Source organism: Thunnus maccoyii, chromosome 19 (genome assembly GCF_910596095.1).
Source record: "Thunnus maccoyii chromosome 19, fThuMac1.1, whole genome shotgun sequence".
In the NCBI taxonomy this organism is placed as follows: Eukaryota; Metazoa; Chordata; class Actinopteri; order Scombriformes; family Scombridae; genus Thunnus; species Thunnus maccoyii.
Genome location: NC_056551.1, coordinates 27,909,643 through 27,936,524, shown reverse-complemented (window position 1 = coordinate 27,936,524; position 26,882 = coordinate 27,909,643). Strand labels below are relative to the sequence as shown.

Genomic DNA, 26,882 nt, shown 5'->3' with positions numbered 1-26,882 from the left:
CCTTTGATTAAATGTGCCTCTCACTACAGTCCTGTGGCCTTCATCCAGCTGTGTAGAGATAACTCTGCCTAGCAGTTCTCCATGTGTGCCCTCGTACACTCATGTTTCTGCATCTTGTCAGATAAATGTTTCATGTCCTTTACTGTATCTGTCCATCTTAAACATGTGATGCAAAATACGTCATTTACATGACTGCATCCAGCCAGCCGAGCCTTTCTGTTGTACCAGTTACGGGAGGATCCTTGCATGCACGTTTGATTTTTTTTCACTAGTTGTCTGATTTTGATGTCGGGTGGATCCGCGTCAAACTCTTTGACTTTCAGTTTCTCCTCTCAAATGGATTTTGGAGAAGAGATCTTATTGAATTTGGGGGCTAAAGTCTTGTGTTCATCATTGTTAATAACGTCATGTGTCTCTACTCCACCGACTGACTCTGAAACAAATATTCGTAAAAAAACCCCACTATTTATGCTTTGCCAAATAACGTATTTGTATTTGGGTACACCCCTCGTAGTTACGCGATGGGAAAACAGAAAATGAACAGCATCTCCTGTGGTTAAGTCCACTGTTGGGTTAAAGCCTCCATCCAGCCTCCTCTGAATGAGGAAATCTGTCCGCATATATAAACGTCATCTGAGCTGCACCACTGCTCCACCTCACAGTTACTCAAATGAACTACGGGACTTTTTGGGTGACTGACATTACGACCTGACAGTCTTGGCTAAAAGCTTTGTCACAGAATGTAATCTGTGGTTTTGAAGAATCGTTCAGTATCAACGTCCTGTTCTGGTGACGGGTTGGAATTGCTTGGAATAATAATCTGTGTCTGATATGGTTTTTCCACCAAAACAACAACAACAACAACAAAAAAAACAATTATCTCGTTCGATCTCTGAATCTGTAAACAGTTTTCCTGCTGGACGCCAGATGTCTCCTCCTTCACTGTAAAGTTCATCCTCATCTTCAGCTCCAGACTAGTTGTGATGTCACAAATCCTGCTCGTAGTTTTAAGGTGAACTCAGAGAAACTTCAGCAGATGAATGTGAAAACAAACTCTGCACATACATCATTCTGCACGGAGAAGAAGAACAAACTGAAGGAACAAGAAGAAAAAACATGTTTTTCAGTGTTTATTGATTCACTAAACTACAAAGGATGGTTTTGAAAAGTGAGTTGGACATGTCCGTGTCTTCGTCAATAACTGCGGTGAGAAATGCTCCCAGCTGAAAATATAAAACAAGTGTTATTCATATCATTCTTCATATTTTCATCAGGCCTGAGCTGTGTGTGTGTGTGTGTGTGTGTCTCAATAAAGCAGCAGACTGTGTGTCCACGCCTGCAGGTAAAAATCACTGTTACAGCTTCATACATAAACATCTGCTATGTTTATCATCAGGACCGCCTCACCTCCTCCTCCTCCTCTCTCAGACTGGATTACCTGCACGCTAACACACACCGTCTCTCTCTCTCTCTCTCTCTCTCTCTCTCTCTATTTATACACTCCTCCTCTACACCTCCACCTGTCACACTCTCATGGTTTCAAGGTGGCTCATAATTCAAGAACATGTCTTTGATGATTAACCTTCAGGTGAAACAGTGAGCGTGGAATCATTAAATGTTTGGGTGAGCAGAAAATTTAAATGAGTACATACTCCAAACTGATGTGACTACTGCATGACCGAGTTATCTCAAAGTCAAAGCAATCCTATTGATTATATTGTTTTGCAGGAAATATTTATTTATTGACTTGCATCCATCTTTAACCGTTAAAGGACGGGTTCACAATTTTTCAAGTGTGTCTAAAAACGACAGTCAGGAGCCCAAATGAAGAGTGAAACCTGTTTTTCTTGCTGTAATCATTCCTCCTGTTCAGCTAGTATGAAGCTTCAGCGTCCAAATGAGTCAAATCCAGTAGATATCTTTCAACTTTACAGTCTTTTTAGTGCCAAAGTCCCTCTTTTTGTTACTATACTTCCACCTGCAGCTCAACAGGGAAACACTGTCAGAGGAAACACAAAGAGGGAATTTGATGCTAAAAAGACTGTAAATGTGTCAGATATAGTTTACAACAATGTTGATATTAGATGATTCTGAAAAACTCCAGATTATATTCAATGAGCATGTTTTAAGCTATGCTAGTAGCACGGCTCTGTGGGGATGATGGTCTGTCAGTCCAAACTGAAATATGTCAAATAAAATATCTGATGGATTGTCATGAAATTTGTTCCCTAGAGAATGAAGCCTGATTTAGGTGATCTTCTGACTTCCTGTCTAGCGCCACCAGCAGGTCAAAGATCTCTTAAATTTTCATCTAGCGCCATCATCTGGTCACAACTGTCATTTTTTCCAATACTTTGGTTTATGAACAAATATACAAAAGTCATGACATTCCCATCAGCCTCAGCTGTACTTTGTGTTTAGTGCGAATTAGCATATGTTAGCATGCTAACACGCTAAACCAACATGTTGAATATGTTAAACATTATACTTGCTGAGCTTGATAGCATGCCGATGTTAGGTCATACTAGGGGTGTGCCCAAATACAAATACGTTATTCGGCAAAGCACAAATAGTGGGGTTTTTATGAATATTTGTTTCATACAAATATTTTAAAAATTATTTGTTTTCGGGGGAAAAAAACAAAAAAACATGTCAAATACCAGAGTGCAGGTCGGTTACATCACTATCTCAGTGTCTCTCCTCTGCTCCACTGTGACGTCTGTCAGCAGGTCTCAGTGAGGGGAGTCACATCCACCTGCTACATGACGCACATTTCCTAATTTGGACATCACTCATGCAGTTGGAGGTGTTCCCCAGAGATAAAGCTGAACTACCATTAACAAGCTTCATGAACACTTATCGTAACACTTTTTCACAAATTAAAAGCCTAATAAAAACAAAAACAGGATTTTTAAGCCTCTTTCCACTTTTATTTGAACACAAATACAAATACAAATAATTTTGCTGACCTAACAAATACAGATACAAATACAAATACCAGACTTTCTGCACATCCCTAGTTCATACAGCCTCATGAGTGCAGCATGGCTGTAGACTCTTTTATTTCATCCACTGCTAATGTTTAAAATGTTTAAATCCTTACTTCAGTCTCATCATAAAGGACACTCTACTTCCTGCTGCTTTGTCATTGGATATTGGCACTGAGTGTGAACTGTGAGGTGGATGTAGACTCTGGTCTGTGTCTCCTCAGACGTTAAGGATGCAAAAAGCAGCTCCTACAAACGCTGCTGCTGCCAGTAATTGCAGACAGTGAGCAGTACTTTTGCCGATACTGCCGCCCTTTTCTTTAGTATTCCTTTCATCTGTCTCAGCATCAATCTATGGGCATTACCACTGCAAAAAATAGACACAAACAGTCTGCACTCATATCCTGCATTTATTTAGAGAGGTTGCTACTTTAAAACCTCCATAAAGAACCCTTCCTCCGGGGAAGTCAACATTTCTATGTTTGTTTTATTCTCCCCCCATAAACACAATCATTATCTGGCATCTTTAGCTGCAACATGAAAAGAGATCTCAGTGAGTGTGAACATGGCAGGTGAAATACAAGAGCGTGCTTGTTGATCTGTCTATTTGTTTGCTCCGGCTGTCTTTAGCAGCCTTGTTTGTCTCTCATGAAGTATTATTTTCCTCTGTAAAAGTAAATTAGCTGAAACTCCCCGGGACGCCATGATCTCGACTCTGTAACTATAAACAGGAGCCGTGCCAGCTGAGCAGTGGGAGGACGCATCACCGCTGAATGCCAGACAAATGCTCATGGGTGGCAAATGATTGCAGGGAAAATTTAGGGCAGCGTTGAAACACGACTGGAGTAAATCAGCAGTCGAGTCGCTGGCATTGCTAACGTGTGGTGCAAAGATTAAAGACAAAACAGCAAATGAACAGAAGTTGTTGGTGTCGAGATCCTGGCACAGCACACGGTGTTCCCGCAGATGCCAATGGAAATGTCATGCTGCCTGTGAATGCAGCATCGAATACTCTTTGCTGAGTGTTTACCTGGAGGATAAAGGGAAATGTTTGGCTGTTGGGAGCAATCTACCATAATCCTCCAGTCCATTTCCTGTTAAAGGTAGAAAGAAAACAAGCTCTCTTTGATCAAAGCTCATGCGTCAATGCCACATTTAATATTTCTGGAGTCACTTTCCAGGGTCGTGTTTAGACTGCTGCGCTGCGTTACAGCTTCAGGCCAGTAAACCTTGGAAATGAAACAACATTAGAGAGTCAGAGTCAGAAAATAAACAGACACGCTGAGAAAAAAAAAAAAATCAGGAAATACGGTCATTAGAGTGAAGAAAACAAAAACAATTTTTTTAAATGTTTTCAAGATAATCTCAACTCAAAGGTTTGCTTACTTCAGAGCTTTCAACCACATCTTCACTAGAGGACTATATGAGAACAAGAGGTTGTTTAGAGGTGGAGATGGTGACCTCTGACCTCTTCCCAGTCGAGCCGTGTTTTTGTGAGCAGGTCTTTGATCTGTTTGTTTCTCGTGCACAGTGATGGATTAAGGTGTTCATGGGAAAACACAGTAACATGTTGAGTGAGGTGTTTCGGGTGATAACTTGCTGGAAATGTGGCACAAAACGCTGCAAGTACAGGAAGATGTAGAGCTGCGACTAACAATTAATTTCATCATCGATCACTCTGACCGTTATTTTCTTCATTAATCAATTAATCATTTTGTCTATAAAATGTCAGAAAATGCTGAAAATACACATTATAATTTCTTTAATGTCTTAGAATGTCTTGTTTTGTCTGATCATCAGTCAAAAAATCCTAAAGAAATTCAGTTTATCATCATAAAAATGCTTCACATCAACACATCTGAGCAGCAGCAAATTTATGGCATTTTTCTTAAAAGACGACTAAAACAATTAAAATAATTTCTGTGGATCAATTAATCGACTAATCGTTGCAGCTCTATACAGATGTAAACACACATAACAGCCTGTAATATAAATGCAACAGAACAGTCTCAGTGACACGATTGATATTCAAATTAAATATGATGCAGTTATCAAGTATACATACATACAATAAGAAGACAGTATTAGAGTTTATTGCACCAAACAGGACGTCACTCTGAAACATTAGAAGGATCAGCTTTATTTTAGCCGTTACTGGTCCTTTAAAACATGTCTGATAGCAGTCGTTAGGATCAGCTCAGGACATCTGTAGTAAAAATATAGTTGAAATCCTTGTTGGACGTGTTTTCCCCTAAATTTATGTTTAAAAAAATGTATCTGAAGGTTCACAACCAACAAACTCATATCACACCAGCCGCAGGCAGATATCATGATGTAAACATCACATAATATGTCAAAGGCAACACACACACACACACACACACACACACACACACACACACACACACACACACACACACACACACTCTCTGTCGGCTTCTGGATGAAATTCAATGGAGATTCATCAGACTACATCTACCATTAATCTGTCTTAACATGTTGAAATGGAGCTTGAGACGATCTAAACACATGTATGTCCATATGCACATTAGGGGTGTACCCGAATACAAATACATTATTCGGCAAAGCACAAATAGTGTTTCATACAAATATTTTAAAAATTATTTGTGATCAGGAAGAGAAAGAAATATATATAAATAGGTCGGTTACATCTCAGTGTCTCTCCTCTGCTCCGCTGTTACGTCTATCAGCAGGTCTCAATGAGGGGAGTCACATCCACCTGCTACATGACGCACATTTCCTAATTTGGACATCACTCCCAGAGTTGGGGGTGTTCCCCAGAGATAAAGCTGGTCTACTGACACACATGCAAAATGCTCCCAAGGGACTCTCCATAACCTGTTGTTCCTCTTCTCCTTTCCACAAAGTTAGGTTGTAAAAAATAGGCAATAAATTAAAAGTGCAAAGCAAGAATCACCTTTGGTGTCTCTATATGTTACACGGTGTGCTGTCTCTGTGTTATGGGTGTATAAATAGGTTTAGGAGTTTTGCCTGCAATGAGGTGATGAGTAAAGTTTTATCTCAGTAGTCAGCGCAGTCGTCTATGATCTGAGAGACTCCAGTTCGAGACCCGGTGTGGGGACCTCCTTCATAAGGTAGTTAATTCATGAACACTTATTGTAACACTTTAATTTTCTAAAATTAAAAGCGTAATAAAAACAAAAACAGGATTTTTAAGCCTCTTTACACTTTTATTTGAATACAAATACAAATAATTTTGTTGCCTCAACAAATACAGATACAAATACAAATAATGGTCCCCCTGCACATTCCTAATGCACATGTACCCCCGACACACATAACACAATAAAAACATCAAAAAACATAAAAAAAACACCCTGTACTGCCTGATCTTATGGATTTCTCCTTCTTTGTGGGACTTTGTAGAACATTAATACACTCTTTCAGTCTATACGATTTCAGTCATGACAACACATGTTGGTGGCATACTGACTGCCTCACACACACACACATACATACATAGAATAATCCATACTGTACACATCGTTATATCCCTCCTGCTGCTTGCCAGATGCATGTATCATTCTGCACATATGTTGTGTGTGGGAGAGAGCAGGCAGCTTTAATTTCAGGCATGAATACAGAAATGTTGCTAATGCATGCAGTATGTGACAGTAATATGCAACATGTGAAGTCGACCCCCGCAGTGTGACATAAAGAACATCGGCGGCGTTACCTGCATTAAGATCACAATAAAACATGTTCAACAAGCTTCTTCTCAATACTAGATTTTAATGAGCAACAGCAGACGGATCTCAAAACTTCCTTTTCTTAACAAAATCCACTGAAGCACTGAAACGAAAGGATTATCAGAGGAATCAATGACCTGAAGATCAACAGTTATTGAAAAATTACTGCTCTTTCAGTTGTGCTTGACCTCACAGTTGATTGTGATGTTTTAATGGGCAACATTCAGATTCAGTCTGGCCTTTTCAGGTCCAGGAGACGGTTGCAGCAGCTCTTCATGAATTCAAACTTTGCCTCGTTATAACGTCAGTCTTTATGTATCACTTCATTAAAACCAGTTGCACCACAAACTAGTTCTTACGTAGAGATGAGTTGTTACTAGGGGTGTGCCTGAATACAAATATGTTATTCGGCAAAGCACAAATATTGGGGTTTTTACGAATATTTGTTTCATACAAATATTTTTAAAATTATTTGTTTTTGGGAAGAAAAAAAAAAAACATACCAGCGAGCAGGTCAGTGTCTCTCCTCTGCACCGCTGTGACGTCTATCAGCAGGTCTCAACGAGGGGAGTCACATCCACCTGCTACATGACGCATATTTCTTAATTTGGACTTTAATTTTCATCTTTAATTTTTTAAAATAATAAGCTTAATAAAAACAAAAACAGGATTTTTAAGCCTCTTTCCACTTTTATTCGAATACAAATACAAATAAGTCTGCTTCCTCAACAAATATAGATACAAATACTGGTCTCTCTGCACATCTTTAGTTGTTATTAAATATTTACAGCTACTAACGTTTGCTGGTACATGAGCTTTTATTTCGGCTGAAACAAAACTTTTATCCGGCGTACCACAAGGATCAGTCCTCGAGCCACAGTCCTTATGAAGACGTTATTAGAGTCAAATGCACTTTTACATGTTAAGCAATTAAATTTGCATAATCTCACCAGCTCAGGTATTCCTTCTGAAGTCTCTGAAAGTGTTTTGTGTTGTCTGATTCTGTTGTATGATCAGTCAATTAATTGATTTGTCACTATAATTCACTGTAACTATTTTAAAATCTAACGTTTTTTTTTTTTAAGCAAAAATGCAAAATGATCAAATATGATGTTTTTATGGTTTCATTTGTAAATTGAGTTTCTGCAGGTTTTGGATTGTTGCTCAGAAAAAAACATCTGAAGACGTCAGCTTTAGGAAATTATAACAAACATTTCCCCAGTTTTCTGACATTTTACAGACAAACAATTAATGAAGAATCAATTATTATTATCCTTATTCTCTCCACTCAGTTTTTATTTTTCTTTCTTTTCTTTTTCTTCTGTTGTGTTTTGACCCTGCTTGTTGTTCTGTGTGAGCTGTGAAGCTGCTACATAAATAAAGTTAGGTTGAGTTTCCCTGCATGTGTGTGTGTGTGTGTGTGTGTGTGTGGCGGGTTTTTGCATATATTTATTTTATTTTTATGTTACATGTCCTACTGCGTACACTTTAATGCTGCTCATTAGAGTTTTCTTGTAAACAAATAAAAGTTACATTTACTCATCATTCCCCTCTTTGCTGCCAGAGATCAGAAACTCCACACGATCCATTTAATGTCGGGAACACTGAGCTTATGTGAGAGAGAGACTTTGTGTTTCAGTTTATCATTTTCTCTGTTAGAAGACTCCTTTGTTCAAACATTAACCTGTAATTAAAATCTCAGCCCTGCAGACGTCTGCTTGTTGTGTTGGTTTTGTGAGAGTACAGCAGCCTCTAGATGACTGTGTGCTTGTTATTATTGTTAAAGTCGCTGCAGTAGAAAGAAGAGTGAAGTTTATGATAAGCTCCCGGCTGTCTCCTCCTGTTTGTCCTCAAGTGACATTTAGCCGTTTCTACTTGCTGTTTGTCTCCTCGCTGCAGCAGCACAACGTTATGATATGAATATATGATGATGTCTGTGTAGAACTGTGGCTGAATAAAATCATCAGGGTTAAAGTAAAGCAGTGTAGTGTTGAAAAAAGTTTGAGATTCAGTCATATACAAGACTTTTTATTCAGCATACTATCCTATAATACATTCAAATTTAAGATATACTGAAGGTTTACAAGTTTGAATCATCCCTGAATGAAATTTTCTCGATCATGGTGTTCTGTTTAGTGTTTTGCAATATTAAATTACCATTTTATAACCACACTGGCTTTGTGGTAGCTCCTTTTAAGAGAGTGTTTAGGGGTTGAATCAGCAGGTGAACGTCTGTCCTCAGTGTCACTTTCTTCTTTTTTACTGCTGATACTTTAACTACATGAAGCTGAGAATACTTGTGTACTTTTAATTAAAGGATAATTCTGGTGATTTTCTATATTTTTCTTCTTGTTTGGATCCAAACCAACAATGAACTGACCTACTAACAAGTATTGTGTGTGTATCAAAGCCTGATGTATCTTATTGATCTGTTGTTGTCCAGAAACTATTAAAAACACGTCAATTCATCATGAAGAGTTTGGTCACGTTAGTTTGTTTAGAAGCGGCTCCAAAGACTAATAAGAGCGATCAGGTTTTCAGTCTCTGGAGAGTAGTTCTGTGTACTAAAGTTCTTTACAATTTATAATGTAGTACTAAAGTCCAGAGGTTGTGAAGCAGTAAACAGAACCATGTTCCTGCACATGCTCAGTGGTGTCTGCCTTACACAGAACTACTCTCTGGAGACTGAAAATGTGATCGCTGTTATTAGTTAATTAGTTATTAAACTCTTCATGATGAAGACAAAGAATACATTTATATATATATTTTTCCTATAAAAAGTCTCCCAGAGCATCTTCAGTACTGAATAATCTGACTTGTCCTGAAAAAAACACAATCTATGGCAGCCTGGATGACACATATATGAAGGGAATTAAAAAAGAGCAAAAACACACTGGAGTTCAGTAAAGGATGTAAGTACTTCTTTCATCTCTGGTTTTTATGATCACATATCTGAACAAACTGCCAGAAAGGCAGAGATCTGCTGCAGCTCTCAGTTCTTTTAAATCAAGGGTTACATTTTTCTATTTGCTGCTTCCTTTTATGAAGTTAAATTCAGAAATGTTCACTCATATCTTTTGTTTAATCTGTTTTATTCAGTTTTATCTACTATTTTATTTTTGATCATTTTCATAAATCCTTTGTGTCTTTTTATATCACTTTCTTGTCTGAATGTCTTTCTTACAATTACTTTGTTGTTGAAAGCAGCGATGGAAGAAATATTCAGATCCTACAGTAATGTACAAATACTGCATGAAAAATCCCTCCTACAGTAAAAGTACATAAGTATTATGAGCTTGATGTAGTTAAAGTATTGCAGTAAAAGTACATAAGTATTATGAGCTTGATGTAGTTAAAGTATTGCAGTAAAAGTAGTGGTTTGGTCCCTCTGACTGATATATTATTATATATGACATCATTAGATTATTAATAGTGAAGCATCAGTGTTAGAGCAGCATGTTACTGTTGTAGCTGCTGGAGGTGGAGCTAGTTTACACTACTTTATATACAGTTAGCTAGTTTAGTCCAGTGGTTCCCAACCTAGGGGTCAGGCCCCTCCAAAGGGTCAGCAGATAAATCTGAGGGGTGGTGAGATGATTAATGGGAGAGGAAAGAAGAAAAAACAAAGTTCTGATACACAAATCTGTTTTCAGTTTTTGGACTTTTTCTCTAATCTTTGATTTTTGCTGAAATATTGGATCATTTGAACATTTATTGAAATGAAAGCATGTGAGAAGTTTAGAGGGAAAAATCACTATTTGGTGGAGCTGTTAACAACTCATAGACATGTGAAATGTGACCCCGACTACACACTGCTTTTTGTAAGACGTCAAAAGCCAAAAAGGTTGGAAACCACTGGTTTCATCTTTAACAAGGTGTTGTATTTTAAAAGCTTGTTATATTATCCATTGTGTCAAATCTTCATCTGAAAAGTAACTAAAGCTGTCAAATAAATGTAGTGGAGTAGAAAGTACAATATTTCCCTCTGAGATGTAGAAAGTAGCATCACATGGAAATACTCAAGTAAAGTACAAGTACCTCTAAATTGTACTTAAGTACTTGAATAAATGTAGTTTCCACCACTGACTGAAAGGATCTTTACTAATTAACTTGTTTTGCCTTTGAAACATCATCCTGCTCATTCTTGCTGCAGCTCACAGTTAGTTTTCTTGTTATTCCAACGCTGAACTTCTTGTAAACAAATCTGACTGATGTAAGTCACGTCTGCAAAAAAGTTACAGAGTTGTTGCCGTTGCAACACATCGACACAGAAAAACTGTGTTTGTAGAGAGACACAAATCAATGCGAGCTCTGCGGCAGAGATATACAACAATACAACTCATATGAAGAGATGCATGATGGGTACAGAATCAGCCAAATTGAGCTCATTTCATTACAGTGACTCTTTTACTTGTGGCTGTTGGTTTACAGTCTCGACACTCAGCGGCTTTTGTTTCACATCCTCGATGCGTCACAGAACAGAGTGCACAATGTTTGCTGGCAAGTCAGAAACTTTTAGCGAGTGAAGCTCAGAAAACACCGAGGAACGATGACGACGGGGTGTCACACAGGCCTCGGATCTGTGGATGATGTTTAAAGTGAAAATTACTCTGTGAATGATGGCGCCGGAATCACTGTCTGAGAGATGATCAAAACTGTCAGACTGTCAGATGGTGACACTTTTTTTTTTTTTTTACACAAAGCTACTGTTGTCACAACACATTGTCACATCAAATGACTTATCTGCACTAGGTAGATATGAAAAGAGGAATCTGATGTTTGTGTGTTTATGTTGTGTCAAAAGAATATATTCTTCTTCTGGGTTAAATAAAGGACGTTACAGATGTATTTACTGTGTAAATGTTTGGGACAGCAGACGAGAGTCTTCTCTCTTCTTTTGTAAAATATATATCAAGATGGTGTTTTTGTGATCTCTGTATCAAAATCAACAAGTAGTTAGTAGAACAAACATGTCAGTTCAGACACCAGTGTTGTAGACGAGTCACGAAGTCTCGAGTCCGAGTCGAGTCTCGAATCCCAAGTGTTTGAATCCGAGTCCAAGTCACCAAAGAAGAGTCCGAGTCGAGTCCAAGTCACCTGAGTCTGAGTTGAGTTCCAACATGGGCTCCAGTTCTCCACTCTGACACGTTCAAACAGCTGACATACAAATAAAAAAGATCAACAGTAAACAAAAATGACTCAGCTGTGATTTCATATTAATATTAATGATGCACTGATTACAGTTTTCTACTTTTTTAAAAGTCTGACCCACCGACTCCAATTTTTGGCTTTTCTGATTTTCTTTATAAGAATTACATAAGATTTTTTATTTTTTGACTTAAATGTATTACAGATTGTGAGCTTTGTGTCTTGATTCACGCTAAACAACTTCCATACCAACAACATGTGTGTGTGTGTGTGTGGCTATTGTTGTGGATATTTTGAGTGATGGTCAGCAGTGGAGAAAGGTGCACACGAGACTTTTGATGTCTTAATGCTGAAAACGTTTATTGAAAGCACTTAACCAAGTGGAGAACCTAAAGCAGTAAACACCAGAGTGTTTTGCTCCGATACCGTCTCTCTCCATTCTGTCCTCTGAAGGTCCAAGTCCTCGTCTTTATCAGTCTACAATATGAAAAATTAGTCTGATTGGTTCACTAGTTTCTAAACAAGGAACTGCACTTGTCATCCACCCATCTGTGTTGTTTAGGGAAGCCTCCTCTGACCTTGGTAACCATGGAGATGCTGATATACCCTCTATCAGAGAGGTTTCTGCTTTCCCCAAAACATCACAGACAGCTGAAGTCTGAAGGAGAAGATATCTTCATCTCTGATTAAGAATTACAGTGTGACCTCAAAGCCAAGCTTGAACCAATGTGACCCAACGTGCGTGACGTGAACCATAGTGCGGCTAAATGTGGAAAATTTGACCTGCAAAAAATTGGATACATATTATTTCGTTATCGATGAACAAGTTTGAGTCCTCGTCTTCAACTTCTGAGTCTAAATGCAGTCAATGCTCGAGTCCGAGCCCTGAAAATCAAGACTCGAGTCGGACTCAAGTACTACAACACTGTCTGATACGCTATAGAGAGCCAAAGTCATGATGTCACTTCCTGTCTAGCCTTTGCTCACCAACACAATCTCTTTTTCATGTTTTCTTTTATTGGTCTTTGTGAAAACATGAATCGTGTTCCTGGAGTTTGCTTTCCATATTCTACAGCTCCCATTAAAAGAACTACAAGTGCAGCAGTGTAACATCCATAAACCTCCCCTTGTGTTTCCTCCTGCAGTCATTGTTGCTGTTTGTAGCTGTAATCTGAGATGAGTAAAGACGTCAATCTGTCCTGCTGTTGTTAGATGGTTAGATGGAAAACTCCCGTCCTTATCATTCATATCATATCGGGGTTAGTGTAATTACAGATTTCCGACTTGTAAATAACATCCATGTCAACATCTAAGTTGTAATCACGACTGGAAAACTGTGATTTTCCTGAAAGCTCTGATATATTCAACTGGACACTTAATAATACAGAAGGGTCTTAAAACCAAACAAACATGGACGCCTCACATCAGCCAAAGACCGACTATAATAATATAATTAAAGGTGCTGTATGTAAGAATAGCCTCGGCCTCGTTATACCACTTTGTACCTGCAGAGGCGATAGTGAGTCAGTGTAGCGTCCAGTCTGCCTTCAGTCTGACGTGAGAGGATGAAGAAGTAGATGTTATCTTTATCATTTTTCACTAACAGCAGCTCAAACTTTGCTATTTTTTTGCATCATAACAGGAAAAGCAGCAGCATATAAAGTTAACTTACAAATTAATAATTCTACATCAACTAAAGGTTGAATTTAAATGAAAGCAGATGTTTCAAATGTTAATACGACCAGTTAATTAATGCAGCAGATATTCTTCAGTCCACAGAGACCTGAACTGAAACTTCATCATCTGTTTTTCTTCATATTTAACAGTCTCGTAGTCTCCTCACACCTCGTCATGTGACTTATCGATCGTGTAAATCGGTTTGTGAGGAGCAGTCAGGCTATGACATCATCTGATCTCATTCACATTTATTTTATTTCTTTCTTTTTTTTCAATCACTTCAGTGTATAACAAGAATATTATATCTTATAATACCTTCCACCTTCTCATTCAGCTGCAAAACCACATTAAAATGTATTTAAATGGCCTTTATTAAATATTAGAGAGTGTGTGTTTGCTATCATAAACATTATTTTGTCTCTTATATGTTTTCTGGAGCTGATTTAAAACAAACTGTGAGCTTCTTTTACACGGCAACACGGGCGAGTTGACTTTGTAGGTAGTTTGCAGGTAGAAGCAGATGGTCAGGTGTGTTCCTGGCATCGCAGACGAAGCTGCTGTTTGTATAAGTGTGTGTGTGTGTGTGTGTTTATGTGTGTGTTTGTGTGTGTGTGTGTGTGTGTGTGCGCACCCTCTGTCTGAACACTTTTTTTCTCTCTTTTCTGTTTTTCAGGGGAAGAGTTTTACGAGACGTCTCCCTACGAGCCGATCCATTTCTCAGAGGAATTCAGACACGCTTCCATCATCTCAGGTATGTGTGTGTGTGTGTGTGTGTGTGTGTGTGTGTATGTGTGTGTGTGTGTGTGTGTGTGTGTATGTGTGTGTGTGTGTGTGTCGGATACCTCTCATCTCTGTGAAGGAGTTTCTCTCTGCACAGATTGAACAGACTGACACACACTTATCAAGGTTGCAAGCAGCAGTGACTGATAGTGTCTGGGATGTGTTGTGTGTGTGTGTGTGTGTGTGTGTGGGAGGGGGGGGGGGGATTACAGAAGAAGAATACAAATCTCTGCAGCTTCGCTCGCTGATTAAGATGAACCGAACAGCTCTCCTTCGCCACCGCTCGCTCGCTCCATCTGTGAATGCGTGAATGAATGCGTGCCTTTGTAATTACAACTCTGTGTGTGTGTGAGAGAGAGAGAGAGACTGTGTGCAACTGAAGAGACCCTTTCATGAAAACCTATTTTCCTTCCAAATTTCGTATGTGCCAGAAACACATTTCTCATTATTTAAAGGGCAGTGAGATAACCTTTTTTTTTTTTTTTTCATTATATATTACAGCTAGACTGACACAGTGTCCAGGCGCATGCTATTGGCTGATTGTAGCAGTATAATCAGCCAATAAAGGGGCGCTCCACCATTTTTACACATAAAACTCAGCTGACAGTGTTACCAGTTCGGTTGGTTTTGAGGCTACTTTTTTATTTAATTGGGTGGATTGTGATCATTTGGGAGGAAAACGTCACATAAGGTCATAATGTCAGTCACTCAGAAACGACCTATGGTTACGTCAGATGCCATCCAGCGGCCGTAGTGAGTTCAGATGCACGTTTATGTTCAGTTCTGTGCAAAAGTTTTAGGCACTGAAAGTAAAGTGAGGATACTTTTTGGCTGCCTCAGTCGCTTCTGTCTCTTCATGTAATCCCACACTGACTCCATGTTGAGATCAGGGCTCTGTGGGGGCCAAACCATCTGTCACAGGACGCCTTGTTCTTCTTGTTGCTGAAGATAGTTCTTTAGATAGATAGATAGATAGATAGATAGAAAAACACCTTAGCATACACTATAAATATAATAAAATATAAACATAGGATTACATAGTACACACTAGGGATGTGCAGAGAGCCCAGTATTTGTATTTGTATTCAAATAAAGGTGGAAAGAGGCTTAAAAATCCTGTTTTTGTTTTTATTACGCTTTTAATTCTAGAAAATGAAAGTGTTACAATAAGTGTTCATGAAGCGTGTGTCAGTAGTTCAGCTTTATCTCTGGGGAACACCCCCAACTCCAGGACTGATGTCCAAATTAGGAAATGTGCGTCATGTAGCAGGTGGATGTGACTCCCCTCACTGAGACCTGCTGATAGACGTCACAGCAGAGGAGAGACACTGAGATAGCGATGTAACCGACCTGCTCTCTGGTGTTTGACATGGTTTATTTTTTTTCCTGAAAACAAATAATTTTTGAAATATTTGTATGAAACAAATATTCGTAAAAAAAAACCCCACTATTTGTGCCAGTAGATACATTAGACATTAGTTTTAAAAATGCAATGAGGTAGAGTAGGAAGACGTGCAAATTCATCATGAGTAAAGTTATTGGAGGAGTGCGGTGGAGTTTGGTTGAGACAGAAACTATAAAGCTGAGGCGAGATGTTGTAGAGAGTTATCGCTTTGGGCGGGAAAGATTTGTATCGGTCGTTGTGACAGCGAAGCTGAACCAGTCTGTTAGAGAAAGTTCTGTCCAGCGGAGGAGAGAGTTGTCAGGATTATCCATAATGTCTCCACACACACACAACTTCACAGGTGTCTCGTTTGCAGCCGATTAAGTGTGTCGGTGTCACCGGTTCCTACATCTTGCTGCACACATTGAAGGATCTCATCTTCCTCAGGATATATAGTCTGCTTCCTATATACAGCCTCCATGTTGTACTTGTATTCCTCTCCCAGAATACACAGGGGCTGTGTAGCCGTCCTCTTCCTTCTGAAGTCCATCACCGTCTCTCCCACGTTCAGAAGCAGATGATTTCCAGATACCAGTGCTCTCTACTCCTCCTCCCGCCCATCGCTTATACACCCAACCGCCGCAGAGTCACCACAGAACTTCTACAGAGTGATATGAGCTGGAGTTGTACTGAAAGTGTGAGATGTACGAGGTGAAAAGACGGCTCAGTCCCCCCTGTGGAGCTCCTGCACTACTCTCCTCCATCCCAGACGGGGACACTCTCCAGTCGGACAAACCGCGGTCTGATCCAGGAGATAATGGATGTGTCTGCCCTCATCACTCGCGGCTTCTCCCTCAGTATCTGTGGCTGGATGGTGTTGAATGCTCTGGAGAAATCAAAAAAAAAAAATGTGATTCTCACAGTTTCAACCGGTTCCATCCGGAAGGGAGTGAGCTCGCTGCAGCAGGTAGATGACGGCGTCCGCTCCCTTCTCATGCTGCAGAATAAATTTGGGACCAATCAGACGCCTCACTGACGGTACTGCATTATGGATAAGAACCTAATCATCTAAAGGGGCCCAAAACCTTTGCACAGTACCTGTAAATGTCATTTTTAGGTGACTGACATCACGACCTAATAATCTGGTGCACTTGTGTCTGTGCATGTTTGACCGCAGACGTTTGTTATTGTCTACATTAATGTTCTGTATGTTTTGAAAGCTCGGTATCAGTCCAGCTCACCCTGCAGCGACCTGAACAGATGGTACGCTCCAGTTAGGTGAAATGTCAGTCAGCTTGTGATGAGCGAGGGAAGAGACTACGTGTTATTTGTTGTTCGTTTTGCTTCGACTCCGCTGGTCATTTTTTTTTGCCTGTTTCTTTATCATTTTTCGTTAATAAGCATCACCTTATTTTTGCACATACTCCTGCCTGCCAACCGGCTTCATTAACATCCCTTTATCACCCCATTAACACCGATCGCTGCTCTTCATTCCTCGCTGCCAGTTAAAAGCCAGAGGTGATCATCAGGCCCTAAACGGTGGAAAAACCTCTCGTTTCTTCAGCCTTTTAATAGTCACCATGACCACATGAACACATGTGATTTTATTGATTTTATTCTACAGTTTTATTAACTTTTGGTGGCACTTTAGACTCTCAAATATTGATATTAGTAAAGGCCTTGTTCAAGCTTTATTATACCATTTTTTTTAACACACAAACATACAGAAATATCAACAAAAACAAGTATTTAAAGGGAAATAAAATAGTGAAATGATATATGGTTTGAACCGAAACATGTTTTACATTTCAGTCGTCTTGACTTTCTCCATCAGCAGTCTGGTGATTGGTCATACTACATTAGACCTGCTGCACAACACACAACTCTCTTTCTGTGACTCACACACACACACACACACACACACACACACACACACACACACACACACACACGTTTCTGAGAGTGTTTAAATGTCAGAAGCCCCGAGCAATACATCGTCATTTACACTTTCTCTCTCTCTCTCTCTCTCTGTGTGTGTGTGTGTGTGTGTGTGTGTGTGTGTGTGTGTGGTCAAACAGCTGTGAAATAGACTCGCAGCTCTGTAAATTGGGTTCTGCTCTCTCAGATTAACACTAGTACAAACATGGTCAAAGCAGGAGAGCTGCAACCAATGCAACTTCAAAAGCACTTTCTTTTCTTTCTCTCTCTCTCTCTCTGTCTCACACACACACACACACACGCACACACACACACACACACACACACACGAGCACAGAGCGTGAGCGTAGCGTATCAGCGTTTCAGTTATTCCTGTATCCGACCCGTAAAAAAAAACATGACATCAATCTCCACACACACACACACATATATACTATATATACATACATGTGTAGGATTCATGCAGTGGCGGAGCGTGTGTGTGTGTGTGTGTGTGTGTGTGTGTGTGTGTGTGTGTGTGTGTGTGTGTGGGTGGGTGGTTGCATGCTAAAGTGTGTGTGTGTCTTAAATCACCTGTCTACTGGAATCTGAAAGCATGATGTGAAGATCCACGCTGCGAGAGCCTCTGAATGCTCAAAGCAGATAAAGAGCAAACAAGAAAGAAAGGGGGGGGGGGGGGGCGGAGGCTGGGGAGGGAGGGAGGGAGGGTGGGGGGTGGGGGGGGGGGGGGTGCTGGGAGATGGAGGGAGGGAGAGATAAGAGGATAATATAGAAGTGTGTTAAATAGCAGTGGCAGAAGAAAGAGCGCTGGAACATTAAAGTATGTTTCAGACAAGAGTGTCTCTAATTGATTGGAGGGAAAGGCTAGGCGTGACCGAGTGTTTGTGAATATGGAGCTGCATGTATGTGTGTGTGTGTGTTTAAGAGAGAGAGAGTGTGTTTTTATGACAAAGGGAGTTCCAAAAGTAGTTTACAGACTTTCAGCTGTGAGAATATCTAACTTATTACAGACTGATAGACAGGTGAGCTGAGTGACATCACCTGAAATCAATAACATGTGTCACGAGTTCACAATTAAAACAACAGTCAGACGTCCGTATGAACACAGAAGAGCTTTACAGATCCATCAAATAGTGATTCTTCCCTCATTGATTCTTCTTTCCTCTCCCATTAATCATCTCACGACCCCTCAGATTTATCTGCTGACCCTTTGGAGGGGCCCGACCCCTAGGTTGGGAACCAGTGGACTAAACTAGCTAACTGTATATAAAGTAGTGTAAACTAGCTCCACCTCCAGCAGCTACAACAGTAACATGCTGCTCTAACACTGATGCTTCACTATTAATAATCTAATGATGTCATATATAATAATATATCAGTCAGAGGGACCAAACCACTACTTTTACTGCAATACTTTAACTACATCAAGCTCATAATACTTATGTACTTTTACTGCAATACTTTAACTACATCAAGCTCATAATACTTATGTACTTTTACTGCAATACCAGACACTGAAAATCTGTCTGTAGCTCTTCAAAGGAGCATCTTTCTACATCACAGGACACTCTGAAAGTGCACCAGGCCTCTCTCTAACATCATAAAACGAGTATCTGTTAGATTGTTGTACTTCAGAGAGGACAGGAAAGAAAGAGGAGAGGAGAGGAGAGGAGGAGAGGAGATGAAGAAGAAGAAGAAGAGAGCAAAACAAGAAAAGAGAAGAAAATGGGAAGAGGAAATGTGAGACGAGAGCTTGAAGAAGCAGAAAGCAGAGCGGAGTAGATAATCTATCCACAGGGGACTGAATAGTAAGACATATCCTACTGACACAGCTTCATCTGTGTGTGTGTGTGTGTGTGTGTGTGTGTGTGTGTGTGTGTGTGTGTGGTTGTCCGGGTTGAGATGTCGAACTGTAGATTCAAAGGAAGGAACATGAAGGTTTCTCTGTGTGTGTGTGTGTTTGTGTTTGTGTATTTTCTCTTATATTTCTTTACTCGGCTGTACAGAGGCATCAAAGAGACGACATCTTTGCTGCTGCTCACTTCTTCACAGTCATGAAATATTACTTTTAACCTCACTAATACTGTGTCAGAGTACACTGCGTGCTCTGGGGATTAACAGTGGTAAATAAACAAGAAGATAGAGCGAAAGGAATACAGATAAAAACATCAGCACGCTTGTTAGAGAAAAACATTCTGCTTTGTTCAATGTACAAGAAACTTCGTAACAGAAGAGTGTGTGGGTGTTTGTATGTGTGTGTGTGTGTGTGTGTGTGTGTGATTGAGAGTCAATATTTCAGTTTGCAATTCAATTCCCTCCCCTCCCAAAATAAACCCCTCCAGCAGGAAACAATGCTTCAAGATCAGCTCAGTTCATACTCCGAAACAAAGCAACAGGCACACAATAAGTTCATTTCAACCGCCTGTGTAGAAAATAAACATTAATCATCACAAAGCCAGTCGATCCAGCAGCTCTCTGGGAAAGAATCCACTCCAGGAGGTTTCACGTCACCTACGTGGTCTCCGTTTGACTTGAGTCACGTCAGCCGAAGGGTTAAACCGCCACGATTTTAACGCATGCTACTTTTACTGACTAATAAATATCTCCAAAATCTTTCTTTCCCAGTCTGACTCAGAGAAACTCATGCATGCATTTGTCATGAGTAGGCTGGACTATTCACCTTCCAACCAAAATAATCCATAGAAGGTCCAGAAAGACCACATACTGTAAATCCAGTCCTCCGAAACCTTCATCGGCTACCTGTCGTCTTCAGAGAACAGCTCAATATTCTCCTCTTAATGGTCTGGATCCACAGCACATATCAGACATGTATACAATCCCAGCAGACCTCCTCTATGTGTCTGAAGTAGGGATGTGCAGAAAGCCCGATATTTGTATTTGTATCTGTATTTGTTGAGGCAGCAAAATTATTTGTATTTGTATTCGAATAAAAGTGGAAAGAGGCTCAAAAATCCTGAAAATTAAAGTGTTACAATAAGTGTTCATGAAGTGTGTGTCAGTAGTTCAGCTTTATCTCTGGGGAACACTCCCAACTCTGGGACTGATGTTCAAATAAGGAAATGTGCGTCATGTAGCAGGTGGATGTGACTCCCCTCGTTTAGACCTACTGACAGACGTCACAGCGGAGCAGAGGAGAGACACTGAGATAGTGATGTAACCGACCTGCGTGCTGGTATTTGACTTGTTTTTTTTTCCCCCAAAACAAATAATTTTTAAAATATTTGTATGAAACAAATATTCGTAAAAACCCCACTATTTGTGCTTTGCCGAATAACGTATTTGTATTCGGGCACACTCCTAGTTTGGAGCATCTTCAAAGACTGGCGAGATAGCATTTAGCATTTTTGCACCTAAAGACACTTCTTTTAAAAGCATTTTCTTAAAGGAACTCACAGTATATGTATGTATATTTGTGTATATGAGCATTTTTTTCCTGTATTATGTTGTTTTTATGTAAAGCATACTGCCTTTGTATAAGATGGTCTTTTAAAGATAAAATTTTAATTGAACTGAATACTGCAGTGTGTGGAACTAATCAGCCATCAGTCAAACTGATATTCAACCCTCCTGTTGTCCGCGGGTCAAATTTGACCCATTTTCAAATGTTTTTTATATCAGGAATATGGATTTCTTTCATGTAATTGCCTGAAAATCACATGGATGGTTCCATACCACACACTTTGCAAATAAAAGTAATGATCACCACTTTCATTGAATTTTGGGTGTTTCATTCAAATTTATAGCATCTGTAGACTTTTGTTGTCTCGGGAGGACAAAAGTTGCATGGTCGACAGGAAGACAACAGGAGGGTTAAAACATGTTTTAAGTGTGTAATGAGCTCATTGTCGCCCCCTCTGGCTGTTGAGGGATACGACTGCAGTTTTCACCAACCGTCAAGCACCAGTGGGTGTTTTCTGTCCCCAGGGGGCAGTAATGAGCACATTACAGTTTGGCTTTTTTTTTTTTTTTTTACAAGAGAAGATAATTTAAGTGTAAGGAGCAGCTGGGCTAAAATGACTGTAATTAGTTGTCGTCTGTAAAACAACAGTCCAAAGTCCCAAGCAATATACTTTTAAAAGGATGGTTTCACTTTGACTTTAATGGGCTTGATTAGGATTAGCACTTGGATCAGGATTTGGATTAGTAGTTGGATTAGGATTAGCTTGATGCTACATGATGCAGCTTGAATGCAGTTTCAGATCTATGCAATTATGTTGTCTTTCGAGTGAAGATCATGAATGTGGTGTGCATAATAATTAGAGTCTTTATGCTTTTGGAGACTTGGTAGCATACTTACTATCATCATTATTTGCATGAAAGAGTGCTGCTACATTTAGGATTAAACTTTTAGGTAATGGGCTTGAGTTCAGGGTTTAGATTGTTCAGATGTGACTTAATAAGGTTCAGATTAGAGTTTGACTGAGTTTATTTGCACAAGTTAAAATCAGACAACACACAAGGAGACAAAGAAGCACAGTAAAACTTTTTCATTATAAATATTACAAACAATATTCACAATATTAAGGATATATATAAATGAATTATATAATTAAGTTAAAAGAGCATTAGCATTAGCATTTAGCATTGCACTCTTTTAACACTGTCCAACTCATGATAGGACAGTTTGAGTTTTATTCCACACATTCTTCTTCCCTGTTAAAAACCCAGCGCGTACATTACCCACAATTCAATTCAACCACTACATAATCGGGTTCAAGGATTGTGTGTTATGCTTGTAGCTAATGTAGCCTGGAGGTGCTAGCCTCCAGCAGAGATGAGGAGCTACAGATGTCTGCTAACCTCACATCTTTCTAACTCCACACCTCCACATTATTTTTTTACTTTCCAGACTTGTAGTCTTCAACCCCAACGGAGGCAATCTACCACATTTTGAGCCACTAAAGACTTAATAATATATATGTTTTCACACATGCAGTTGCACTCCCTGACTATAAACACACTTTAATGTGGAAAATCACTGCAGTTCCTCACAGAAATGTATCTCCAGTCTATTTACTTATTTATCTACAGAGGTATTTAGGCCCTCTGTTCCAGGTACTGTAAGACAAACATTAGTGTTGGTTTATAACTGAGCGATCCGTCCTCCTGGACTACAGCACAGCTTCCAGAGTCTTGCTAACCAGAGAGAGCGTCTGACTCTGCCTCTCTGCCTTCGGATGTTCTTCACGTCTCGCCTCGTTCTTTTCATTTTCTCTCTCTCTCTCTCTCTCTCTCTCTCTCTCTCTCTGTCACAGCCCGGCCTCTTTTCCTCTTTACCCCACTCTTCTCCGATTCCCCCGGTCTTTCTCTCACGCCCACTTCCTCCCTCCAGTTCTGCTTTTGACCTTGTTAGATCATGTCTCTGTGGTTTATATATATATATATATATATATATATATATTTATATATCTGTGTGTGTGTGTTTGTGTGTGTGAGTGTGCTGGAGAACGGACACTAGAGCACACAGTGTTTTAATAAAACATTATGTGAGTGAGTGGTTTGTGTATATACGTGTGTGTGTGTGTGTGTGTGTGTGCACCCTAGGGCAGAGCTTTGTGTGTATATGCTGTTGAGGCTGTGTGTGAGAAAGATAACAGGACGACCTAGGGCAACTCTCTAATTGGCCCGCACTCCTGCCCTGGATACTTGCTCTCTTTTTCTCTATATATATCTGTTCCCTTTCAAATGCTGCTCTCCTATTGCTTCTTCTTCTTCTTCTTCTATATCTCTGCGCTGCGAGGTAGAGTGAGCCAGGCGATGCATTAAAGATGGAGACAGAGGAAGGGGGGGGGGGGGGAGCTGAGAGATGAGAGAAGGTGCCCCCAGGTTGAGAGGGTTAAACAGAGAGACTGACTCTAATGAAAATATCACACTGGAAGAGGAAACATCTCCATTTCAAGACAGTTATGTGTCAAGCTGGTGTCAACACACAATAAGAGCTTCTTTTCCTTTCAGAGGCCCCAAAATAACATCTGGTTATGCTGCAGTGACAAAATCCACATAGTGAGGAGGACATGTTGGATGGATGGATCAACAAATAATCAATTCAATTCAATTAAAATTTATTATCATGAAAACACGTACAAAGAAAATTATAATTATAAAACAATATAAACATGTGTGATAACAAAAGAAGGAAACTCTTATTTCATTTATTTTTTTTATATTATATTGTTATGGGGACATCAAACTTTACCAGGAGAGATTATTGTTCACTTCCTGTTTCCAACATTATTTTTTCTAAAGCTATGACCACAATCATCTTCTAACATTAACAAAGAAGTAATTTTAAAGTCAAATTCAATGTAGTATTATATTTTATGATTAAAAGGAGGTAAAAAGGTCTTTTAACTTAATGACAGCAGCTGGGGCGTGTCGGTATCTGTGTTTGATTGACAGCAGCTGAGCTGGTAATTAGCTATCTAGCTGCTAACTGACGTTAGCGGTGCACTTTTCCCTGGTGAATGTTTGTTTGGCGGCTCGCTCAACAAGCTGCAGGACAAGACGTGTGTTGGTGTTTGTATGTTAGATTAGAAGGAGACTTTAGCAGGGAAGCTAATGTGGGTTGTTGTTCAGAGTCTGTGGCTCTTGTGTTGTGTAGCAGGATGCAATCAGGCTCAGTGCGACCGTCTGCTCTGCCGATGATAGAACGCCACGTTAACGCTTTTTAAAGATAAGATTTGATTGGTTGTATGGAAATAAGGACTCCAGCTAAGTAAGAAGATGAGATGTTTTCTGAAAGGAGAATATAGGACAAGTGATTTACTGAGCTGCAGGAGACAAAGAGGCAGTTTAATTTCAGTTGGACCACGATGTTTCCCTAAACCTGACCAGACCTAAACCACAGCGTTATCACATCACAAAACAGTTATTTTCCAACAGTGTTTTGAAACTGTTTTGGAGGGCACAGACAGATGATATTTCTATGTAAGATTGAAGGACTTGTCTTTTTATTTAAATGTGTTGTTGTGTGAAGCCTTTCACAGCGAGTCAAGGAGTCAGATGTTGCACTTCAGTCCTGATGGTTTCAGAAGTCTGTTTGTCTTCCGTGTCTGTGGTGGGAAAATATACCTGCGTGTGCACTTATTTCTAATTCATAAGGTTGTCCTCTGTTGTTGTTTGTGCAAGTCAACAGGTGACACTGTTCAAGAGGTTGGAAACTGCTTCTGCCAGATAGACCTGACCGAGACAGCAGAACAAAAAGCTGCAAACAAAACAAAACAAATACAACAGATAAAACCTAATGAGGGTTAAGATAAACTAAGAATGAGTCAATTACTGTAGAATTTACAATATTCTTGAATTCAGCCGGCCAGGGAAATTAAACTCCTTTTGCAGACTATTATAAGTGGCTGCAGCAGAAAACAGGACGGCTTTCTGTCCATCAGGGACTGACAGCACTTTATGTTTTGTCATCTGAGTTAATGATTGCAAGATTAATTCTGTGAAATAAGTTTGCTCAGAATGGCTTAAAAAATGTACAAATCAAATTAAATAACAAATATTATATTGCTTTGTAGTCATGAAATTTTGCAGTGCTGTTTTATAATAATTACGTTTTCTCAAGTACTCTGCTATACTTTCATTTTTTTTTTTTTTTGCTGCCATACACTTAAACTCCACTACATTAGAGTGAAATATAAATATTTTACTTTTCACACCAGTACTGCTGACAGCTTTTTAGACCCTTTTACTTGTTTTTAATGTTCCTCATTCATAGTCTTATGTCACTATGTGTCCCCAGGCCGCTATGTACAGTCAGACTGTGTAGAAATGCCTTCATTTTGCATGTGAATAGTATTATACATGCTGTAGGAGACTTTTTATGGAAAAAAACAAACAAAATATTTAATTTTTTAACATTTTTTTTTGTCTTTACGTGCAGAAGTTTTCAATCCAGCACAAATCTCCATATCTGAATGTATAGATTAGACTGTTGGGGTTCCAGGGATATCAGACTGCTGATGGGCTAACTCTAACTGGACACGATGCGAGCGTGCAAACATCAGATTGTTTCAGTGTTTCCCAGCGACGATGTCTTAACCTGCTCCGTGCATCAGCGAACAGGCTGAGCGATGTGCCGCTTGTTTGAAAAAATGTTGACCTCGGCTCTATTTTTGCAAAGTTTCATGCACCAAACTTTATTTTCATTGGTCAAAATCGACCCTGACATCCTTGACGTTTCTGTTTCCACTCCAGTCAGCAATCAACATGGACCAAGAGAGAACAAGAGTTAAACAAACTCTTAGCTCTCCTCCCACCGGTAAACGACTCCGGATCAGAGCAGAATCCGGTGTGACTCTGGGTGTTATTCCTCCAGAGACTCCGGCTCTGCTCCCTTCTCTCCTCCAGAGTTCCCTGACGCTCTGTCGGTGAGCAGCGACTCCGTCCGGTCCTCCAAACACACTCAGCACTGTGACATCACTCGTCATATATCTGGACATACATTTTTGCACTCCATCTGCTACAGTTGGTTCACTCGCTATATGTTAGGAAGAAGTGTCACTGTGTGTGTTTGATGTCTGTGCGTTCTGTCCCTGAGACACAAAAGGTTAACATCTTTCAAACAAAACATGGAATCTAATGATGCTGCTTCAGATGACGGTTCACCGAAAACATCTTCAAGTTCTCTTTCCTTGCATCTCTCATGTGGGAGGAACTAAGATGTGACAAAAACACAATTAAGAACAAATGAGAAGCAGAAAAAGTCAGAATATCTCAACTTTTCTTTTGATTTTCAAACATTTGTAAGAACAATATTAAGACCATATTCACACTAAGTTGACTAAATTCATAAACACATCTTCTTCTCTCCGTTTTGACCCTCCGTCCAAACTAAAATGGTATTTTTCTCCCCTGAAACAGCTTTTCCAAAACAGCCTCCAGAGTGTGTAAATGTGAAAATGCCAGCTTGGCGTTGTAGTGTGTTTGGGAAAAACGGAGCTTTGTAGAAAAAACTGTTAATACAGACGTAGTTTAAATCACTGGAGTACTTTAGATGCATTTATTTATTCATGCTAATGCAGCATTCTGGGTCAGATTTACTATTTAAGCTCCATCATTTACTTGGCAGAGTGCAAACAACCTTTGGGTTAAACACAGTGAACCTTCGTGTCACAGCAAGCCGAGGCTGATATTAACCTGCAGACGAGGGCGGCTGGAGGTGTGAAGTCTTCACTCTGCAGTCATTAAGACGTGCCTCAAACTGTTAACAGT

General features: G+C 39.7%; 1 protein-coding gene across 1 annotated transcript in view; it reads left to right on the top strand.

The window, feature by feature from the left end:
- gfra2b (GDNF family receptor alpha 2b) overlaps positions 1–26,882 on the top strand; it is a 123,293-nt gene that overhangs the window by 45,322 nt on the left and 51,089 nt on the right. The window contains exon 3 of the mRNA XM_042395488.1: positions 14,217–14,294. Coding sequence (XP_042251422.1) covers positions 14,217–14,294 — 78 coding nt within the window. The remainder of the gene's footprint in view (positions 1–14,216; positions 14,295–26,882) is intronic.